Source organism: Ahaetulla prasina, chromosome 1 (genome assembly GCF_028640845.1).
Source record: "Ahaetulla prasina isolate Xishuangbanna chromosome 1, ASM2864084v1, whole genome shotgun sequence".
Classification (NCBI taxonomy): Eukaryota; Metazoa; Chordata; class Lepidosauria; order Squamata; family Colubridae; genus Ahaetulla; species Ahaetulla prasina.
Genome location: NC_080539.1, coordinates 218,623,915 through 218,643,234, shown reverse-complemented (window position 1 = coordinate 218,643,234; position 19,320 = coordinate 218,623,915). Strand labels below are relative to the sequence as shown.

Here is a 19,320-nt window from a genome sequence, read left to right as displayed (position 1 = left end):
AAAATCAGTGGCATTTCAGTTATTTAATATGCCCAAAAAGTAGCTTCAAAATAGAAAATCAGTGGCATTTCAGTTATTTAATATGCCCAAAAAGTAGCTTCAAAATAGAAAATCAGTGGCATTTCAGTTATTTAATATGCCCAAAAAGTAGCTTCAAAATAGAAAATCAGTGGCATTTCAGTTATTTAATATGCCCAAAAAGTAGCTTCAAAATAGAAAATCAGTGGCATTTCAGTTATTTAATATGCCCAAAAAGTAGCTTCAAAAATAGAAAATCAGTGGCATTGCAGTTATTTAATATGCCCAAAAAAGTAGCTTCAAAATAGAAATATCCTGAAATACTGAAAAGTGCTTCTTAGCTGTTTTTGTTGCGTCAGTCTTTCCATTAATGCAATATCTCCTCCCTTAAAATACTAGTTTGGTGTAGTTGTTCAGGCATCATCCAAATAAACTGGGAGACAAGGAGTTCTAGGCTCAAAGCCAGTTGGGTGACCATGGCCAGTCTCTCCCCCACACCCTGTGTAAGGAGGCAGTGGCAAACTGCTTCGGAAAAACTTGCTAAGAAAACATCAGGGAGTAGTCTAGACAGTTGTCAGATGTCAACCCCCACTTAAGACCATATTTTTAAAAAAATCCGTTCAAGTTATGTATGAGTCTTCTAATAAGTTCCATGAATACATTCCTTTGGATTCTAGTTATAAAAAGTGAATTAAATCTTTGACAGAAATGAAATACTCAGGATATATAGATAAAAATCTTATTAATGCAACTGCACTTAGATGTTGCTGTATGATATTAGCAGATTTCAGAATTGGCCCCAAATTAGGCCATCCTCGGGAGAAAACACCTCAAATTTGTTACCTAAGGAGGGTGCCTCAGTAGTACATCAATTGATGAAGCTAACCCTGGATGGCAGTCTCCCAAATCCTTAGGTCTCATTTTAAGTCAGCTGTTAAAGAAGGTGAGATAATAACTACAAGCCAATTGTCAAGTCTTGGGCTCAAGGTGTCAACCCTGAAGCGAACCTGGCTGAAGTCACCTTTTCCTGCCTCATAGTTGCCATGAACTTTGAAAGGGAAAGGGAAGTGAAATTCTGAGAAAAGGTCACAATTATGTCACCTTCCTTGTTTACTAAGTACACTGACATACTTCCAGATTTATTATTGTATTGGGATTCCACCTTTCCAAGGAAACTCTTTAGACACTTAAAAAAAATAGTTTCATGAGCCAAGAGCATTTCAATGTGGAATAAAGGTACAATTAATATTTAAGATTATTGGGGGGGGGGAACCTAAGAATCTTCAGTTGCCTAATTCTTTTGACCACAATGATTATTGCTTCTGGCACGTGCTGCTACTCTTTATTCCATGACTCATGTACCAAGACAAATTCCTTGTGTGTCCAATCACACTTGGCCAATAAAATTCTATTCTATTATCCTCATTTGGTAATCACTAGAAAGATTGTATTTTTTTAGTATTTCTTCAAAAATAGAAAATCAGTGGCATTTCAGTTATTTAATATGCCCAAAAAAGTAGCTTCAAAATAGAAATATCCTGAAATACTGAAAAGTGCTTCTTAGCTGTTTTTGTTGCGTCAGTCTTTCCATTAATGCAATATCTCCTCCCTTAAAATACTAGTTTGGTGTAGTTGTTAAGGCATCAGCCAAATAAACTGGGAGACAAGGAGTTCTAAGCTCAAAGCCAGTTGGGTGACCATGGCCAGTCTCTCCCCCACACCCTGTGTAAGGAGGCAATGGCAAACTGCTTCGGAAAAACTTGCTAAGAAAACATCAGGGAGTAGTCTAGACAGTTGTCAGATGTCAACCCCCACTTAAGACCATATTTTTAAAAAAATCCGTTCAAGTTATGTATGAGTCTTCTAATAAGTTCCATGAATACATTCCTTTGGATTCTAGTTATAAAAAGTGAATTAAATCTTTGACAGAAATGAAATACTCAGGATATATAGATAAAAATCTTATTAATGCAACTGCACTTAGATGTTGCTGTATGATATAGCAGATTTCAGAATTGGCCCCACATTAGGCCATCCTCGGGAGAAAACACCTCAAATTTGTTACCTAAGGAGGGTGCCTCAGTAGTACATCAATTGATGAAGCTAACCCTGGATGGCTGTCTCCCAAATCCTTAGGTCTCATTTTAAGTCAGCTGTTAAAGAAGGTGAGATAATAACTACAAGCCAATTGTCAAGTCTTGGGCTCAAGGTGTCAACCCTGAAGCGAACCTGGCTGAAGTCACCTTTTCCTGCCTCATAGTTGCCATGAACTTTGAAAGGGGAAAGGGAGGGGGGAAGTAGATAGACCAACTACTAGTCAAAACAAAACGTTTTCTTGTGGGAACCAAGGTCATCCCAACAGGTGGCAAGTGAAGGAGGAGAGGAGTGACCAAACATCCTCCCAGCTACTTTCATTGGACAGTGTGACCGGTGACATCTGGGGAGGGAAATATTTGCTCTTTTAATTAGGGGGAAAACTGCGGGAACTTTTAGAGTTGGTTTTCGCTAGCTGTAACAATATGATATATCCAATAAACATGTTCTTTGAGGAATCTACTTGCCTCGGAGTTCTGCTTTTGGCGGATGTGTTACTCAGAACCCTGACACAAGATTTGTGCAGATGGTGTGAACAGCCAGATAACCCACATAAATTTTTAGATAGTGGTCTCATAAAGACTCCGCTTTAGCCTCACCAGAGTGTGCTTCTCTTCTATTTTAAAACAGAAGACACCCTTACACCATGAACTCTGCCTCCTCTACACCCTTTTGATTGGGCTAGAAGAGAAGTACCAGAAGCACCAGCACCAATTGCCCCCCAAGACAAGAAAAGGAAAGGAGGGGATAAAACACGTCCATCTCCTGCTTCAGGTATTGGCTGCTTGGCTTCAGCTGGTGATGCTCCGGATTGTAGTACTGACTGTGAATCTGGCATAGCAGAATTGTGTACTTTGCTAAGTCATATGGAGAAGCACTCCCCTGCTGTGAGTCAAGATAAGGTAAAGGTAAAAAATTTCCCCTGGCCAGTCATGTCCAACTCTAGGGGGTGCTGCTCATCTCCATTTCTTTGCTGAGGGAGTCAAAATTGTCTACAGACATTTCTGTGGTCATATGGCCAGCATGGCTATATACACCAAGGCATAACAGAGCACTGCTCCCTTCCCATCAAAGTAGTACCTATTTGTCTATTTGCATTTGCATGCTTTCAAACTGCTAGGTGGGCAAGAGCCAGGGCAAGAAATGGGAGCTTATCCCATCATGCACCGTTCAGGTCTTGAACCCAGGCTGTTAGCTTTCCAGTTGTCAGGCTCAGCATCTTTAACCACTGAACCATTGCGCTCCTTTTTGAGTTAAGATATGAGTGAGCAAGAATGAACAAATGAGATGGTGAGAATGGAATAAGATCATCTTGTATCTTTTAAGAGCTGTGGTGGCGCAGTGGTTGGAATGTAGTACTGCAGGCTAATTCTGCCAACTGCCAGCAGTTGGATTCTCACTGGCTCATGGTTGACTCAGCCTTCTATCCTTCCAAAGTCGGTAAAATGAGGACCCAGATTGTTGGTGGCAATATGATGACTCTGTTAAACTGCTTAAAGAGGGCTGTAAAACACTGTGAAGAGCTATATAAGTCTAAGTGCTATTGCTATTGTTATTGTATGTTTTTTAATGTGTTATCTTTTTTGATATTCTGTTTTAATACAACTCAATAAATATGCTGTCAGGTTTATGAAGGAATTGATGGGGGGAAGAGGAATTTAAAGAGAGACACAAGCAGCTGATTTAGGATCTTATTTCCTTTGTTATATAGAACATAACCATAAATCATTCATAACATAAAATGCCAGTATAATCTCAATTTTACTCCCATTATATTGGCTTTGTTCCCAGGGCATGATTTAAGCAGCCTTGATTCTGGGGATGTTTTTTGGTCACAGTTCAAATCTTTCTTTCATCCCAGCAATGGTAGATAAAATGTATGGCACTCCTCACCACCTTAGCAACAATGTGGATTTATATGTCTGGATACATGGTGAACAGAGGTAGTATTCAGCAGTTCAGACCGGTTCGGGCAAACCGGTAGTGGTGATCACAGGTGGGCCCGTTCACCCGCTGCAGCTCCATGTCGTGCTATTTAGGCACATTTTCAAGGCCAGGCGCATGCGTGGAAGGCACACAAATGAGTAAAGTGCATGCGCAGAAGGCCGGGCACATGTGCAGACAGTGCACGTGTGAAGCAAGCGTGCACACATACAGCGAACCGGTGGTAAAGGTAAGTGAAACCCGCCCATCATGGTGAAGTTAATATCTGGAGGTCATCAAACTGTATTATCATACGTAGATCATAATGAGAAAAATAGAGGCAAGGGGGGAAAAAAAGGAATTGAATGGTAATGGTAATTTGCATCCCATGTTCCCACCTAACACATATATTCGTAGCAGCTAACAGCAACTTAAGATAGAGAAATAATGTTTAAAGAATTGAAAAATAATGAAATAATGCACACATAAAGCATCAATAACACAATTCAGAAGGCCAAGTCTGAACACCCTTTTCAAAAGCATAGTCTACACAGTAACGAGACACAGTTCCTGAGAGCGTGTGCTCCATTATTTGGGAATGACTCTGGGAAAGACAGGTTAGAAGGAAGTCGATTTTGGAGATTACAGGAAGAAGGTTGATGTGACTGGGATACTATACACTTTATACTGTATAATTTGCACACACATGGAATTTTGAGAAGGTATGCATGTATTTCTAGGAATAAATTTGGTTAACTTCCTTGAGCTTTCTGATCTGTGTGGTTCTTTCTAAGAATGTATGTGGTTTGTGACATCACTAAGCCATGATTTTTGTCATCTCTAAACTCTGCTTAGAGTCTCAGGCTTCTGAAATCTAGTAGACCTAGTGTACCAACTTCTCCAGCACAGCACGTCAAGAATCATGGGAGTTAATCTAATTACCAGAGGATATTAATTAGTACTTCCTTTAAACTAGAAGAGTGGAAAGATTTGCTGCCATTTTATCCCCATGTTCAGAAAAGCTCAGCACCTCTTTTCTTCCTTAAATCAGGACTGAGACACACTGAGCATGGCAGGAACCTCTTGATGGTAGGATGAAAATTTAATGACTAGACCCTAGATGTAGTTAATACAATCAGTCTGGGCAATTTAATCATTTAGACCAACGTTAGCTTTAGGAATTTTGTTCCCCCCTCCACTTCCATATCATTTGCTCACAACTTTAGTCCTCTATTTATTTTCAGTGTTTTTCTATGAGTTCTCCTAGCCAGATTGGCAAAATTAGGAGAACGTCCCCACTGTCTAAAGAACATAAGATGTATTTCTTTACATACAGTAGGTGCACGTTGCCAATTTGGGATTGTTCTCCTAAAATGGGAAAGCATGCTGGTGCAACTACAGCTAATTCTTGGCTTTCCATCATTATCCTGGAGGACCCAAAAGTTAATTGATAGGAATCCCTGCAATTGCAAATAGCAACAGATGAAATAGCCATGAAGGTAAACTGATTTCCATTTCTCCCCCCCCCCTCTCCCCATGAGAATTCATGTCCTGCTAGCTCCTGATTTCTCTCTGGCATTTTCTTCTGGAAACTAAATCAGAAAAATCTGAATATAATTGGGATTCCTGAATTTGTTCCCACCTTCCCCAGACACACCGATACTCTCGTATAAAGACTTGTTAACATGGCTACAGTCAGTTAACATGGCTAAAGCTCTCTGTAGAGAGAGAATACAGAGAGCTCATAATAATCTAAAGGAATTACAAATCTAACAGTTCAGCCCTTTCCAAAATCTGAACAAACAGTGAAGCTGTCCTTTAAACACAAAGGGAGAGAATTAGATTTTCACCTAATATTAGTGTCACATCATCTAGTAGGACTTGTGAGCATTCTTTGAGAGAGCATGGCCACAGATGTACATAGCAAGCCAGTGATATTATGCCAGCTTTTCTAGAGAATGAAAGGAGGGAGGGAGGGAGGATTCTGTTCAATTATTCTTAAAATGTGTAAAATATTTTATGTAAATCCCTTTGCTGCCCACAATGCTGTCAACCAAATACATTTCTTCAAGACCTATGGGTGCACTTTCATAAATTAATAATGCAAAACCTGAAGATAATTAAATACAACAAGGCAAGGAAAAAGGAGTTAATGTTTTAATGCACTTCCTGTTGATATGTAAATAAAACTCCCAGAGGCATGGGAACAGGATCTCAGAAAAACAAGTTGCTGTAGTTGTTTTCAGGGGGGGGGAAAGTTTCTGTTGTAGTTTCTTTCTTTTATTTTAGAAATGTTATGGCGCCAGAGCATAGGAGTGCCATGGTGAGTTTTATTGTAATTCCTGCCACTCCTATATTTCTTCCTTTCCTCTCGTAAGGGAAAATAAAGATAAAGTCTGTTGTACTGTACATACAAATCTGTCTCTTCAAATGTGATGATGTAATGAAGCTAAGAAACTTGCCGTAATTATTTAATTATATAATGCTTGCCTTCATCAGAGTGGCGTGGTGGCCTAGTGGTGAAGATGCTCACCTCCCACTCGGAAGGGAGAGAGTTCAATCCTAGGTAGCGACAGATGTTTCTCTCCTAAGGCACAAAGAAAATATATCTGCTGCAAACTCCAAATGGTGTCAGGAAGGGTATCCAGCCAGTAAATGCTCATTTTAATATATTGTTTTGTGTTCTAAATGATTCTCGTTTATTTTTTAAATCATTATTTTAATTGCAGAAATATAATATTGGGAACATTTTTTTTAATTAAAAGGCTGTGTAGAAATGTGGTACATAAACCATTTGTATAATTTGTGATACAACCGATGTGTTGGGTAGAATGTTAATTTGCTTATTTAAAGTACAAAGTAACAGGTCTCATACCAATTTCATGTTTTTAAAAAATGACGTAGAAAGTTTCTAAATAAATCACACAGCTTTTGTGTGATCTTACCAAACAAATAATGCATGTTCTGTAACTATTGCACCCTTAGGTTAACCAGTTCAACAACATCCATGTGAACAGAATCATTAAAGGACAAACACATCCACTAGTTCTGTTCTGCAACACTATTACTGCAATGTCCTTCTTTTAAGATGGGTTCTTCAGAGAATAGAAAATAAACTGATAAGACAAGCACACAGCTTCTTGGTTCAGACAAAGCATACTAAATAGGCACCCCGTTATCTAAATCACAGCTCAACATGGCTGGGGTAAGTGTGAAAAGATGGATATTTTTCTTTACATCTTTTTTTGTTCTTTTTCTCACATCGGACCCTGAGAATCCTCTCAGGGGGATGATTTTTGGGTACCATAATGGTGATAGTTTATTCTGTTTACAAACGGAACAAGGAAAGTCTTGAACTGTGTTCTCAGGTGCTGTTGGGTTGGTTTTAAGAACTAGTGCTGAAAGATGTCTCCTAGGTGTTTACCTACCTTTTTACCTATAGAGTAAAAATTCCTCAGCAGGGTTGGTTATTGAAATACACCAACCCTGCTCAGGAATTTTTACTCTATAGGTAAAAAGGTAGGTATTATTTAGTTTTCTAGTAAGTCTATATTCACGATTGTTATGAAATCATGGTCAAATGAGAAGAACAAAGTCCAGATTAACAGTTGCCTAGGAACTATGTAGAACCATGGCCTTGAGTATAGATAGGTAAATCATTGAACTAAAGTTCCTTTGCGAAATCCCCAGGAAACACTGCGTAATAAATTCTTTCTCCTACCTAGCTTAGCTTCCTATTTGTGACGTTTTTCTCACAGAGTGCTGTGTGTGAATTAGATAATGACTAACGATGACGTTGTGCCTTCAAATATACTACAGGTGGATTAGTCCCAGGACATGGATTGGAAAAACAGAATAGATCCAACATATGCTTGCATATTATGTTAAGGTCTGCTTTGCTTGCTTAAACATGAGTTACTGAATAATAAGCTCCGAGTTAGTTGAGGTTTTATGACACTCTAAATGAGTGCTTATGCCACAAGCCAACAGTCCATGTTACAGCATAGCGCAATGCGTAGCACTGTTTGGAAGATCATTTGAGAAAATTTTGTCAATAGACCTGAATTGAATCACAAAGTAGTATTAATATACCTAATAGAGCAGACAAGCAGAGTGGATCAGCACAGGCTGGTTCAAAATCACATTCCTCCATTAATCATGAACAACGTTCAGATTATGATGTCGATTTGTGTAGCGTAACTCATCACTGTAGCATCAAGCGTGTTTTTTCAGCTTTTCAGACTTTTTCTCCACTTGCTGCTTTTTATTTGACTGGTAAAGAAATCCTTGTGTGACCCATGGTCTCGTTTTAAATTATCACAATAAAGATAGCAGCTAATTGTGGTTTTTATGCAAAAAGCTACTGCCTCTCAGATAATGGTCCTCTTTTCCTATTTATTCATTTATGGAAGTGGACGGTCAAGGGAAAGACATGAATTTAATGCCTGGGGCGATTCTGTTTTCATATTTATTTCAGGAGGAAAGTGACGAGTACAATTTTAGCATGTGGTACCATTTGGTCCTGTGGTTAATCGTTATCTTTATATGGTGGAGATGGAGAAATGGGGAGAATTTAGATGATGTGGATCCCGAAGGGAAATACATATTCATCACTGGTTGTGACTCTGGATTTGGGAAACTGGCAGCTATGACCTTTGATAGGCGAGGATTTCAAGTGATTGCTGGCTGCCTAACTGAAAAGGGGGCAAAGGAGCTGAAAGAGGAATCGTCGGCAAACCTCCAAACAGTGCAGCTGGATGTGACCAACTCGGACAACATCAAGCAAGTAGCAGAACTAGTTAAGAAAGAAGTAGGACAACGGGGTAAGCAATTAAAGTCCTGTTGCTGGATGTTTCTCTCCGCCTACTAAATAGAGAGTTGAGAAGTAAGCCTCAGCTCTTTTGTGGGATGGATATTAATGGGGTTAAGAACAAGAGGGAAACTTTGTCTTCATCAGCCACAGTGGTGGAATCCAAATTTTTTTACTACTGGTTTTGTGGGCGTGGCTTGGTGGGCATGGCTTGGTGGGCGTGGCAGGGGAAAGATACTGCAAAATCCTCATTCCCTCCCCACTCCTGGGGGAAGGATATTGCAAAATCTCCATTCCCACCCCACTCTGGGGCCAGCCAGAGGTGGCATCTGCCGGTTCTCCGAACTACTCAAATTTTCCGCTACCGGTTCTCCAAACTACTCAAAATTTCCATTACTGGTTCTCCAGAACCTGCCAGAACCTGCTGGATTTCACCCCTGAAACTGCCAGTTCCCAATTGTCAAAGTCCATGCTGGTTGGGAATGATAGGAAGTGGAGCACAGGAGGGAGTAAGCTGATGGAATTTATTTTGCTGCTTTTGTTGGACTTTCCCCCCAGATGTTGGAAGAAATATCCATCTGGGTTCAGTTCCAAGTGGGGACAAAGACACTGGAAACATGGAGGCTGCTTGGAAAGATGGTTTAATGGTGGCCAGGATCACATGGCTTGAGATCCTGAACAGAAAAAGGGCTGAGATCCTGTGTGCTCCCTGGTTTTATGCTTTTTCTGAGCTTTGAACTTTCTGGGGCACAGGAAGAGTATCCTGATTGGCTGTCAGACTCCCAGGGGGTGGGGGTCTTAGCTAGCCTTGCTGGCTGATGTAATCTTCCCAGGTGCCATGTGGTGAGTTTCTGTTGCTAGATGGGTCCTATTATGATGCAGATGATGGTTGACAAAGGTGGGGGGAAATGAGTGAGCTTAGCTGAGGCTTTAATGGCCCATTGACAAAGGTGGTGGGGGGAGTCAGGAAGCTGCTTTGTCTTTAAAACATGTTTCTCCATTTCTCATCCAGGGAAATATATTCTGCCTTTTAAATATTTTCTAAAATATTTCATTCTTCTAGGAGGGTGCTAAATTCCTACACAGGAAAGGATGGAGTGGGGCTTCTGTTGGCCAGTTTTATGACAATATGTGGCAGCAGCAGCTATCCTGTTCCAATCCATAGGGAATTTTAAAATGCCACACACACCCCTCTACAAACAAGATGCCTCTGTGATACGTTTCTGTATTTTGTTATGCTTCAGCCCTGGCAGTCCAACTGAAACTCCATTAAGCAAAAACCTATTTAGCTGAAGTGGCGATTCTGTAAAATGGGCATAAGAATAATGGCTTACATATTGCCAACAATCCGCCGTATTTTGTAGCTATCTCCTTATATTCAAGAAATAATTGTTCTTCCCTCTCTTCCTCTCTCTTTAAGCTTCATGCTTTAAAGATGACAGAAAAGGGATAACATATCATTTAGGTATATTTATGTTTGTTTCATTATATTAAGAGTTTTAACCCTTTCTTAGCCACCCAGAATTGCTGTTTCAATCTGGGAAGCCATATAAATTGATTAAATAATTCAACGGTAATAAGGCGTGAACATAGCGAGACTTCTGAGTATTGTATTCAATTTATCCCACTTTTCCATTTATGGAATAATTGGAATAATAATGATGTAAAATAAAATTTAACAGGATGAAAAAATTAAAACCCCAGTAAAATATCTTAACCGTTCTTATCTGCTGAAGGCTAATAGCGAGTATAGGACCAGTAAATGAGGCATCTTCAAAAAAAAACCCAAAACACCTCTGTTTTATATATATTTATTTATTTATTTATTATATTTGTATACCGCCCTTCTCCCGAAGGACTCAGGGCGGTTCACAGACAAAAAACAACAGAAAACATATAATAGATTAAAAACAGCTAAAGAATAGATAGTTGAATTCAATTGATGCTCTAACTTTTGAATACAAATTTAAAACCTCATTTAAACCCCTTTTTTAAAAATCCCAATTTAAAAAACTACATTCAGGCTAGTCCTGCTCTTGAAACAGCAACGCCTTCAGCTCATGGCGGAAGGACTTGAGATCGGGAGTTGACGAAGCCCCAGAGGAGCTCGTTCCAGAGGTAGGGGCCCCACAGAGAAGGCCCTCCCCTAGAGGTCGCCAGCCGACATTGTTTAGCTGACGGTATCCGGAGGAGTCCTCTCTGTGAGAGCGCACTGGTCGGTGAGAGGCTAATGGTGGCAGTAGGCGGTCCCAGAAATATCCCGGCCCTAGGCCATGGAGCGTTTTAAAGGTGATGACAAGTACCTTAAAGTGAACCCGGAAGACCACTGGGAGCCAGTGCAGGTTACGCAGGAGGGGTGTTACATGGGAGCCAAAAGGTGCTCCCTCTATCACCCGCGCAGCCGCATTCTGGACCAGTTGGAGTCTCCGGGCACACTTCAAGGGGAGCCCCATGTAGAGAGCATTACAGTAGTCCAGGCGGGATGTAACAAGGGCATGAGCGACCGTGCATAAGGAAGCCCGATCCAGAAAGGCGTAACTGGCGTATCAGGCGAACCTGATGAAAGGCTCCCCTGGTGACGGCTATCATATGATCTTCTAAAGACAGCCGTGCATCCAGGAGGACGCCCAGATTACGAGCCCTTTCCGTGGGGGCCAATAGTTCGCCCCCAATGGTCAGTGATGGAATTAGCTGACTGTACCGGGCCGCCGCATCCACAGCCACTCGGTCTTGGTGGGATGGAGTCTGAGTCTGTTCCTCCCCATCCAGACCCGTACGGCCTCCAGGCACTGGGACATCACTTCAACAGCCTCGTTGGGGTGGTTAGGGGTGGAAATATAGAGCTGAGTATCATCAGCGATAGATGACAACTCACCCCAAGACCACGGATGATCTCACCCAGCGGCTTCATATAGATGTTGAACAGAAGAGGCGAGAGAACCGACCCTTGCGGCACCCCACATAAGAGGCGCCTTGGGGTCGATCTCTGTCCCCGTCAACACCGTCTGCGACGGTCGGAGAGGTAGGAGGAGAACCACCGATGAACAGTGCCACTCACTCCAAGTCCTCGAGTCGGCGCAGCAGGATACCATGATCGATGGTATCAAAAGCCGCTGAGAGATCTAATAGGACCAAGACAGAGGAACAACCTCTGTCCCGAGCCCTCAAGAGATCATCAACCAGCGACCAAGGCTGTTTCCGTGCTGTGACCAGGCCGGAAACCGGACTGGAATGGATCAAGATAGACAGTTTCATCCAGGTACTGGGGCAACTGTCGTGCAACCACACTCTCGACAACCTTTGCCAAAAGCGAAGGTTGGAGACCGACGATAATTTGCTAAACTAGCTGGGTCAAGGAAGGCTTCTTGAGGAGGGCCTCACCACCGCCTCTTTCAAGGCGGCAGGAAAACACCCTCCATCAAAGAAGCGTTCACGATTTTCTGAGCCAGCCTCGTGTCACCTCCCGGTGGCCAATACCAACCAGGAGGGACACGGGTCCAATAAACATGTGGTCGCATTCAATCTCCCCATTAACCTGTCCATGTCCTCAGGGATCACAGGATCAAACTCATCCCAGATAATAACATCAAGACCTGCCTCCCTCACCCCGTCCGGATCCACCCAGTCTGTGTCCAACCCTTCCCGAATCTGAGCGATTTTATCAAACAGATATTGTCCAAATTCCTCAGCTCGACCCTTTAAGGGATCTTCTACCGCTCCCTGATGGAGGAGCGAGCGGGTCACCCTAAACAGGGCGGCTGGGCGATTATCTGCTGATGCAATGAGGTTGGAAAAATACTCCCGTTTTGCCAGCCTCATCGCCACAAGATAGGTCTGAATTTGAGACCTAACTAGTGTCCGTCAGATTCGGATCGGCTGGCCCTCCAGATACTCTCTAGGCGTCTTTTCCGGCGCTTCATCTCCCTCAGCCCCTCGGAGTACCAAGGGGCTAAACGAGATCGGCACCGGGTCAGAGGCCGCAAAGGCACAACTCGATCTAGAGCGCCAGCCGCCGCCCGATCCCAGGCGGCAACCAGAGCTCCAGCCGAGTTGTGGGCCAAATCCTCAGGGAATAGCCCAAGCTCCGTCTGGAACCTTTCAGGGTCCATCAGGCGCCTGGGACGGAACCAGCGAGTCGGTTCCGTCTCCCTGCGGCGGGGATCGGCGGTTCGAAAGTCTAGCTGAAGGAGCGAATGATCTGACCATGACAAGGGTCTAATAACTAACTCCCCTAATTCCAGATCATTCAACCACTGTCCAGAGACAAAAATCAAATCCAGAGTGTTTCCCCCGATGTGAGTGGGGTCGTTCACTAATTGGGTCAGGTTCAAGGCCGTCATGGAAGCCATGAACTCCCGAGCTGATGTGGATGCTATCCCCACCGACGGCAAATTGAAATCCCCCATGACCATAAGCCTGGGGATCTCCATTGCCGTCCCAGCGACCACATCCAACAGCTCAGGCAGGGAATCTGTCACGTAGCAAGGAGCTAGGTACGTGATCAGTACACCCACCTGCACCCCACGGCCCCACTTAACGAGGAGGGACTCACATCCGGTTATCTGTGGTACAGTGATCTCCCTCGGCTCAAGACTCCCGTTGATAATAACCGCCACTCCCCCACCCCTACCCTGGGCCCTGGCCTGATGAAACACACGGAAACCCGGTGGGCACATCTCTATCAGGGGAACCCCCCCTTCCGTGCCCAACCAGGTCTCCGAAATGCCAATCAGGTCCGCACCCCCCTCCTGTATAAGATCGGAGATGAGGGGGGCTTTATTTATAACGGACCTGGCATTGCATAACATCAGGCGAAGGTCCAGCTTCTGAGGATTTAAGCCACTCGGGGAACGGGAAACTATCGGGGGACCGGGGTGCGCGATCGCTCGTAAATAGCGAGGGCGCACTCCCCGAACTCGATATGGGCCCCCGCGTCCGCCATACCTGCCCCTCCCACCTACCGTGCAGATAGGGTTATCCCCAAGACCATGAGCTCCACCCTCCTCTTCCACCTCAGAATCGATGATATTTATGCCGCGAGCTGGCACAGGATCTAGCAAAGGCTCAGATAGGTATCCCCCTGAACCTAACTTCGCCGTCCCACCCTTCCCCTTGGATAACTTAAATAAGAATTTATTATAACACCTAATTAAAAAACCCCTAAGCCTTCTCTTAGAAGCATGCCACCTCTCGGGATTCCAAAATCCGTCATCAAGGTAGGCCCTCGATAAAGTGGAGGGCCATGACCGCGAGAGGGGGGAGACTCGCAGGTTAAGAAGCTGTGATCGCGAGTACATTTCGGAGTTTATAGAGGGTGGCAGATGGTAACAGTCTTAATCTGGCCAATCAGATGGTCACAATAAGTTCCGGACAATAGATGGAATTTAAGTTCCTCCGGTAAAGCGATGCTATTAGATGACAAACGAACGTAGGATGATAGGACCCCATCGCCGCCGTTGTCATAACAAGAACAACGTCGGTCTCTGATCGGGCCCCCATCAAACGTCCTAATCGTCTTTAACCCGGTTCGGTCATTCAGACTCTTCAAGGTGGGGGTCAGACTCTTCAAGGTGGGGAACCGTTGATGACCCAAATTGGGTAGGCACAGCTGGCGCTTGAGCGCCTTACCCCCGCCAGCCAGTTCTTCTCGGCTGAGATGGTTTCTGAGGGAGAGGGAAGCTCAACCAAAAACGATGGAAAACCAGAGGCGATGTCAGCATCAAAAGAGGCGCCGGTGCCATTGCTGCTACAAAGCGGCTAAAAACGTTGACTGCAGCCCGAATCCAGCAAAGAGCTCCCTGCACTCCAGCCAGACATTCACCTCGGGGGCCATGAAACCCCCTTCGGTTGAGCGGTATCCAAGGAGAAAGGGAAGCTCCTCCGACAATGCCGAGAATAAAAGGAACATCACCGCCGCAGCTACTGATGAAAAACAGCTGAGAGCGCCAACCGTCGCCCGAATCTGCAGCGAAGTTGATGAAGAACTCCTCCCAGCCCCCAGCTAGCCAGATCTCTCTCTATATATATAAATATATATATTTGTTTTCTGAGGTTTTCGCGGGTGTTTGTATGTAGGTCTTTGGTTATTCGGGTTTTCTCCCGCATAAAATTTGAAGTGTCTTGGCGACGTTTCGACGAAATCCCATTCGTCATCATCAGGCTAGGTGCTTACAGCTTCCTATTTGTAGGAGAAATGTATGATCGCTGCTGTTTCTAAACAGATATATATATATATATCAATCATAATATCTGGGAAGGTCAAAAATTACATAGGTAATTTCTCTTATGTTTAGATTCTAAGCTGTTGAGGGATGTTTAGAGGTTAACACCAGTGCTTCTCAAATAGTGGGGTGCGCCCCCCAGGGGGGGCGCGAGGCTCCGTAAAGGGGGGCGCGTTTGACCTCGGCAAACAAGCTAAGCCCCGTGTTTATGTCTCTGTATCCAATCAGAGAACAACGGGAGCATCTGATTGGCTGTCCAAAACCCTTGTGACACGAGCCTGTCGGAGCCATCTTTAGTGTGGGACTGCCAGTACATGTGACTGCGCATGCTCCTCCCTTTCAAGGAGAAAAACGCCTGAAAGAAAGTCGCGCGGGGGGGCGCGAAAAATGTTTTCTTCTTCCTAGGGGGGCATGACAGAAAATAATTGAGAAGCACTGGGTTAACACCAACATCTTAATGTTTCTCTACCTCAGCAACTTTAAGATGAGCGGACTTCAACTCCCAGAATTCCTATGCTGGCTGGGGAATTCTGGGAGTTGAAGTCTGCCCATCTTAAAGTTGCTGAGGTAGAGAAACACTGATTTAAATGGTATCCAAAAAGCACTTTGGGAATTGCACTGGCAAGGAAGAGTCAATATTTTTATTGCCAAGCAACTTGCATCATTGGGCAGTTCCTCCTAACATTTAGCTAGCTTCTGTCCTTCTTCCATGTCTTAGTTTTAGCTTAGTTCTTATCTCTGCGATCTATCTTCTGCCTAACAGCCCTTCAGTCTCTGGCATCTTCCCTTAATCTATTGTTCAGGATAAATGGTAGCAGCAGATATTTTGCTTTGCCTCTGGAATCAATCAATGACATCCCCAGGAAGGGCTATAAAAATTGTGGCAAGCCATTGCCAGCTAATGCAAGGGATACCTGGCTATATGGATTCTAAACATCACTTATTATGGCAGCTTTCTGCAATGCTCTTCTGAGAATGTGATTTTCAGTTTTCTAGTTTGGTTACGTCCGTTTAAGGATAAACAGATTATGTGTGGTGAAAACAATCAACGTACCTGGATTGTGATTGCGGCAACGTTGTGTGTCTGTGTGTGCATCCACTTTCTTAATGCTTTTCATAATGGCTGGAACGTTGTTTAATATATTTAGATATGATACTTCTTGTGAAGTTTTTCCCCCCTTTCTTTCTTTGCAGGTCTCTGGGGCCTTATCAATAATGCTGGTATCATGGGACCATCGGCCCCCACCGACTGGCTGAGGATTGAGCACTTTAGAGCTCCCATTGAAATCAACCTGATTGGCCTCATAAACGTTACATTAAACATGCTTCCATTGGTGAAGAAAGCCAAAGGGAGAATAGTAAACGTAACCAGCGTTGGTGGTATTCTGGCAATATGTTCAGGGGGTTATTGTCCATCCAAATACGGAGCAGAAGCCTTTACCAACAATTTAAGGTAAGGCAGAAGTCGCTGAATAAGATTAATTGTGCCTAAGATTCAATCAAGATACAATTCAAGATACATGATAGCTCAGGCTGTAAGAAGCCTATTATTAGAACACAGCAGCCTGCAATTACTGCAGGTTCAAGCCCGGCCCGAGGTTGACTCAGCCTTACATCCTTTATAAGTAGGTAAAATGAGGATCCAGATTGTTGGGGGGGGCAATAAGTTGACTTTGTAAATATACAAATAGAATGAGACTATTGCCTTATACACTGTAAGCCGCCCTGAGTCTTCGGAGAAGGGCGGGATATAAATGTAAATAAAATAAAAAATAAAAAATCCAGTCCAGTGGTGGGTTGCCCCCAGTTACAAACCAGTAGTAAAACCGGCAGGAGGCTCCGCCAACTGACCCAGACGATATCATAGGTGATTTGCGGATGCGCAGAAGAGTGCGTGGGCGCGATGCAAACTGGTAGTAAAGGTAAGTAGAACCCACCCCTGATCCAGTCTCAGTGGGCTCTAATGTCAGCATCGTATCCGATCATTTCGCTTTATGAATGACTCATCTATACATGGTTCACTGCAAGCAAGCCAAGCCTTTAACATACATCAAACTTTCTCTTACTTGTAAAGTAATGGCAAAAGGAAGAAAGAGGACAGGAAAAGTCTGGCTTGGGGAGAGGATTGTTTCCCCCCCCCCTCCAAAATTGGTTGGGTTTTTGGAAAGAAATTTTTTATTTATTTATTTACATTTATATCCCGCCCTTCTCCGAAGACTCAGGGCAGTTTACAGTGTGTAAGGCAATAATCTCATTCTATTTGTATATTTACAAAGTCAACCTATTGCCCCCCCAACAATCTGGGTCCTCATTTTACCTACCTTATAAAGGATGGAAGGCTGAGTCAACCTTGGGCCGGGCTTGAACCTGCAGTAATTGCAGGCTACTGTGTTCTAATAACAGGTTTCTTACAGCCTGAGCTACCACGGAAATGGCTTTTCTTAGGTACTTGTCCCAAGGAAGAACGGAAAGTTTTAAATTCTAACAAACTTCTAGCCTGCCTTGGTGCAGTCCAGCGCAACGTGCAAACACAGATTCAGCAGTAGATGTTGTAGGAGGAAACTATGTATATAGACTATGCTGATCAAGATTATGCAAATCTAGAGTCTTGTAGCACATTTTTTGACAGACAAATATTAGTAAAAAGCATTGGTTTTCACAGACTGCAGTTCCCATCAGCTGATCTCCTGCTCATTAAAAGCTCATGACTTTTAATAGCTATTTAATCACGAAGAATAGAATAGAATAGAAAATAGAAAAGAAAGAAAATAGAAAAGAAAATATAGAATAGAATAGAGCAGAGCAGAGCAGAACAGAACAGAACAGAACTGAACAGAATAATAACTTTATTGTCACTTTGAATGTATACTAATTGGCATACTGCCATGGTTAAGTAAAAATGGCTGACGTTGTTTCGAGGGTTGACACACATTAAAATGAAATTTTGTTCCATATACCTCTCAAAGGGTCACCACCTTCAATATACACATGACACAATAAAGTAAAGGTAAAGGTAAAGTAAAATAAAGTAAAGTAAAGTAAAGTAAAGTAAAATAAAGTAAAAAAGTAAAGTAAAATAAATAATACCAAATTATGTATATACCCACATATTATATATGGCACAGAGAAACAACACAGTCTAGTTCAGATGTATACATGTACATTTATTTATTATTTATTTACTTATTTACTTATTTACATTTATATCCCGCCCTTCTCCGAAGACTCAGGGCGGCTTACAGTGTGTAAGGCAATAGTCTCATTCTATTTGTATATTTACAAAGTCAACTTATTGCCCCCCCAACAATCTGGGTCCTCATTTTACCTACCTTATAAAGGATGGAAGGCTGAGTCAACCTTGGACCTGGTGGGACTAGAACCTGCAGTAATTGCAGGCAGCTGTGTTTTAATAACAGGCTTCTTACAGCCTGAGCCACACCGCGGCCCCTACATGGCGAGAGAAATGCATTTTGCAAGTTTACCAGATGGATGGCCTAGGAAACAAAGCTGTTACAGAATCTGGTAGTCCTACTAGAAATACTTCTGTTGCTCCCAAAGGGAAGCAGACCATAAAATGGGGGGGAGGGGTGTTACCAAATTCAACAATACTTTCTCTCTCTCTGAAAAGTCCTTCAGGTGTAAGTTATTAAATTACTGTTGACATCTTTTCCTGTTTTGCAGACAGGATATGAAGCCCTTTGGAGTGAAAGTGTCCTGTATTCAACCTGGCTTGTTCAAAACAGCTCTCTCTGATAGAGTCCGGGTCATAAAAGAAAAAGTGGCCATTTGGAATAGCCTTCCTCCCATCATCCAACGGCAGTATGGTGAACATTACCTCAAGGAAGGTAAGCTATGAAAGGATTTCAAGGCCCTAAAGAAACTCTGGAGCCGTCAGATTTCAGGGGAATCTGACCTATCTTGGTTCAGCAGGTGTCTTTGATGTGATGAGCATTTAAATGCCCTCTTTCCATTTTATCCATGGAGAGATTCCCTTCACCATGGTCTCCTCTTAGCCTCCAAAACAGTATCCTAACACTTCCCTGTGTTTGATGGTTAACTCAGCACCAAGTTTCAGAACCCCGCAGTCCACCTTCGTGGAGGGAGCAGTAGCAGAATCATCACTAGCATCTAGGTTGAGGTTACTCACGGCAATCTATTTTTACTTTAACAATGGCTTACCTTTTGAATAGCAGGCTGGCCATGTAGCAATAGCAATAGCCCTTAGACTTATATACCGCTTCACAGTGCTTTACA

At 43.1% G+C, this 19,320-nt stretch overlaps 1 protein-coding gene across 2 annotated transcripts in view; it reads left to right on the top strand.

The window, feature by feature from the left end:
- The window catches only part of DHRS9 (dehydrogenase/reductase 9), a 32,453-nt gene that overhangs the window by 7,549 nt on the left and 5,584 nt on the right, over positions 1-19,320 (top strand). Inside the window, exons 1-5 of one of the 2 annotated variants that reach the window (XM_058191126.1) lie at positions 2,749-2,886; positions 7,021-7,240; positions 8,513-8,858; positions 16,261-16,519; positions 18,748-18,911. In XM_058191126.1, coding sequence (XP_058047109.1) covers positions 7,232-7,240; positions 8,513-8,858; positions 16,261-16,519; positions 18,748-18,911 — 778 coding nt within the window. In that variant the 5' untranslated portion in view covers positions 2,749-2,886; positions 7,021-7,231. Of the gene's footprint in view, positions 1-2,748; positions 2,887-7,020; positions 7,241-8,512; positions 8,859-16,260; positions 16,520-18,747; positions 18,912-19,320 lie in introns of those variants that run through there. The other variant, XM_058191132.1, reaches the window with a different exon arrangement.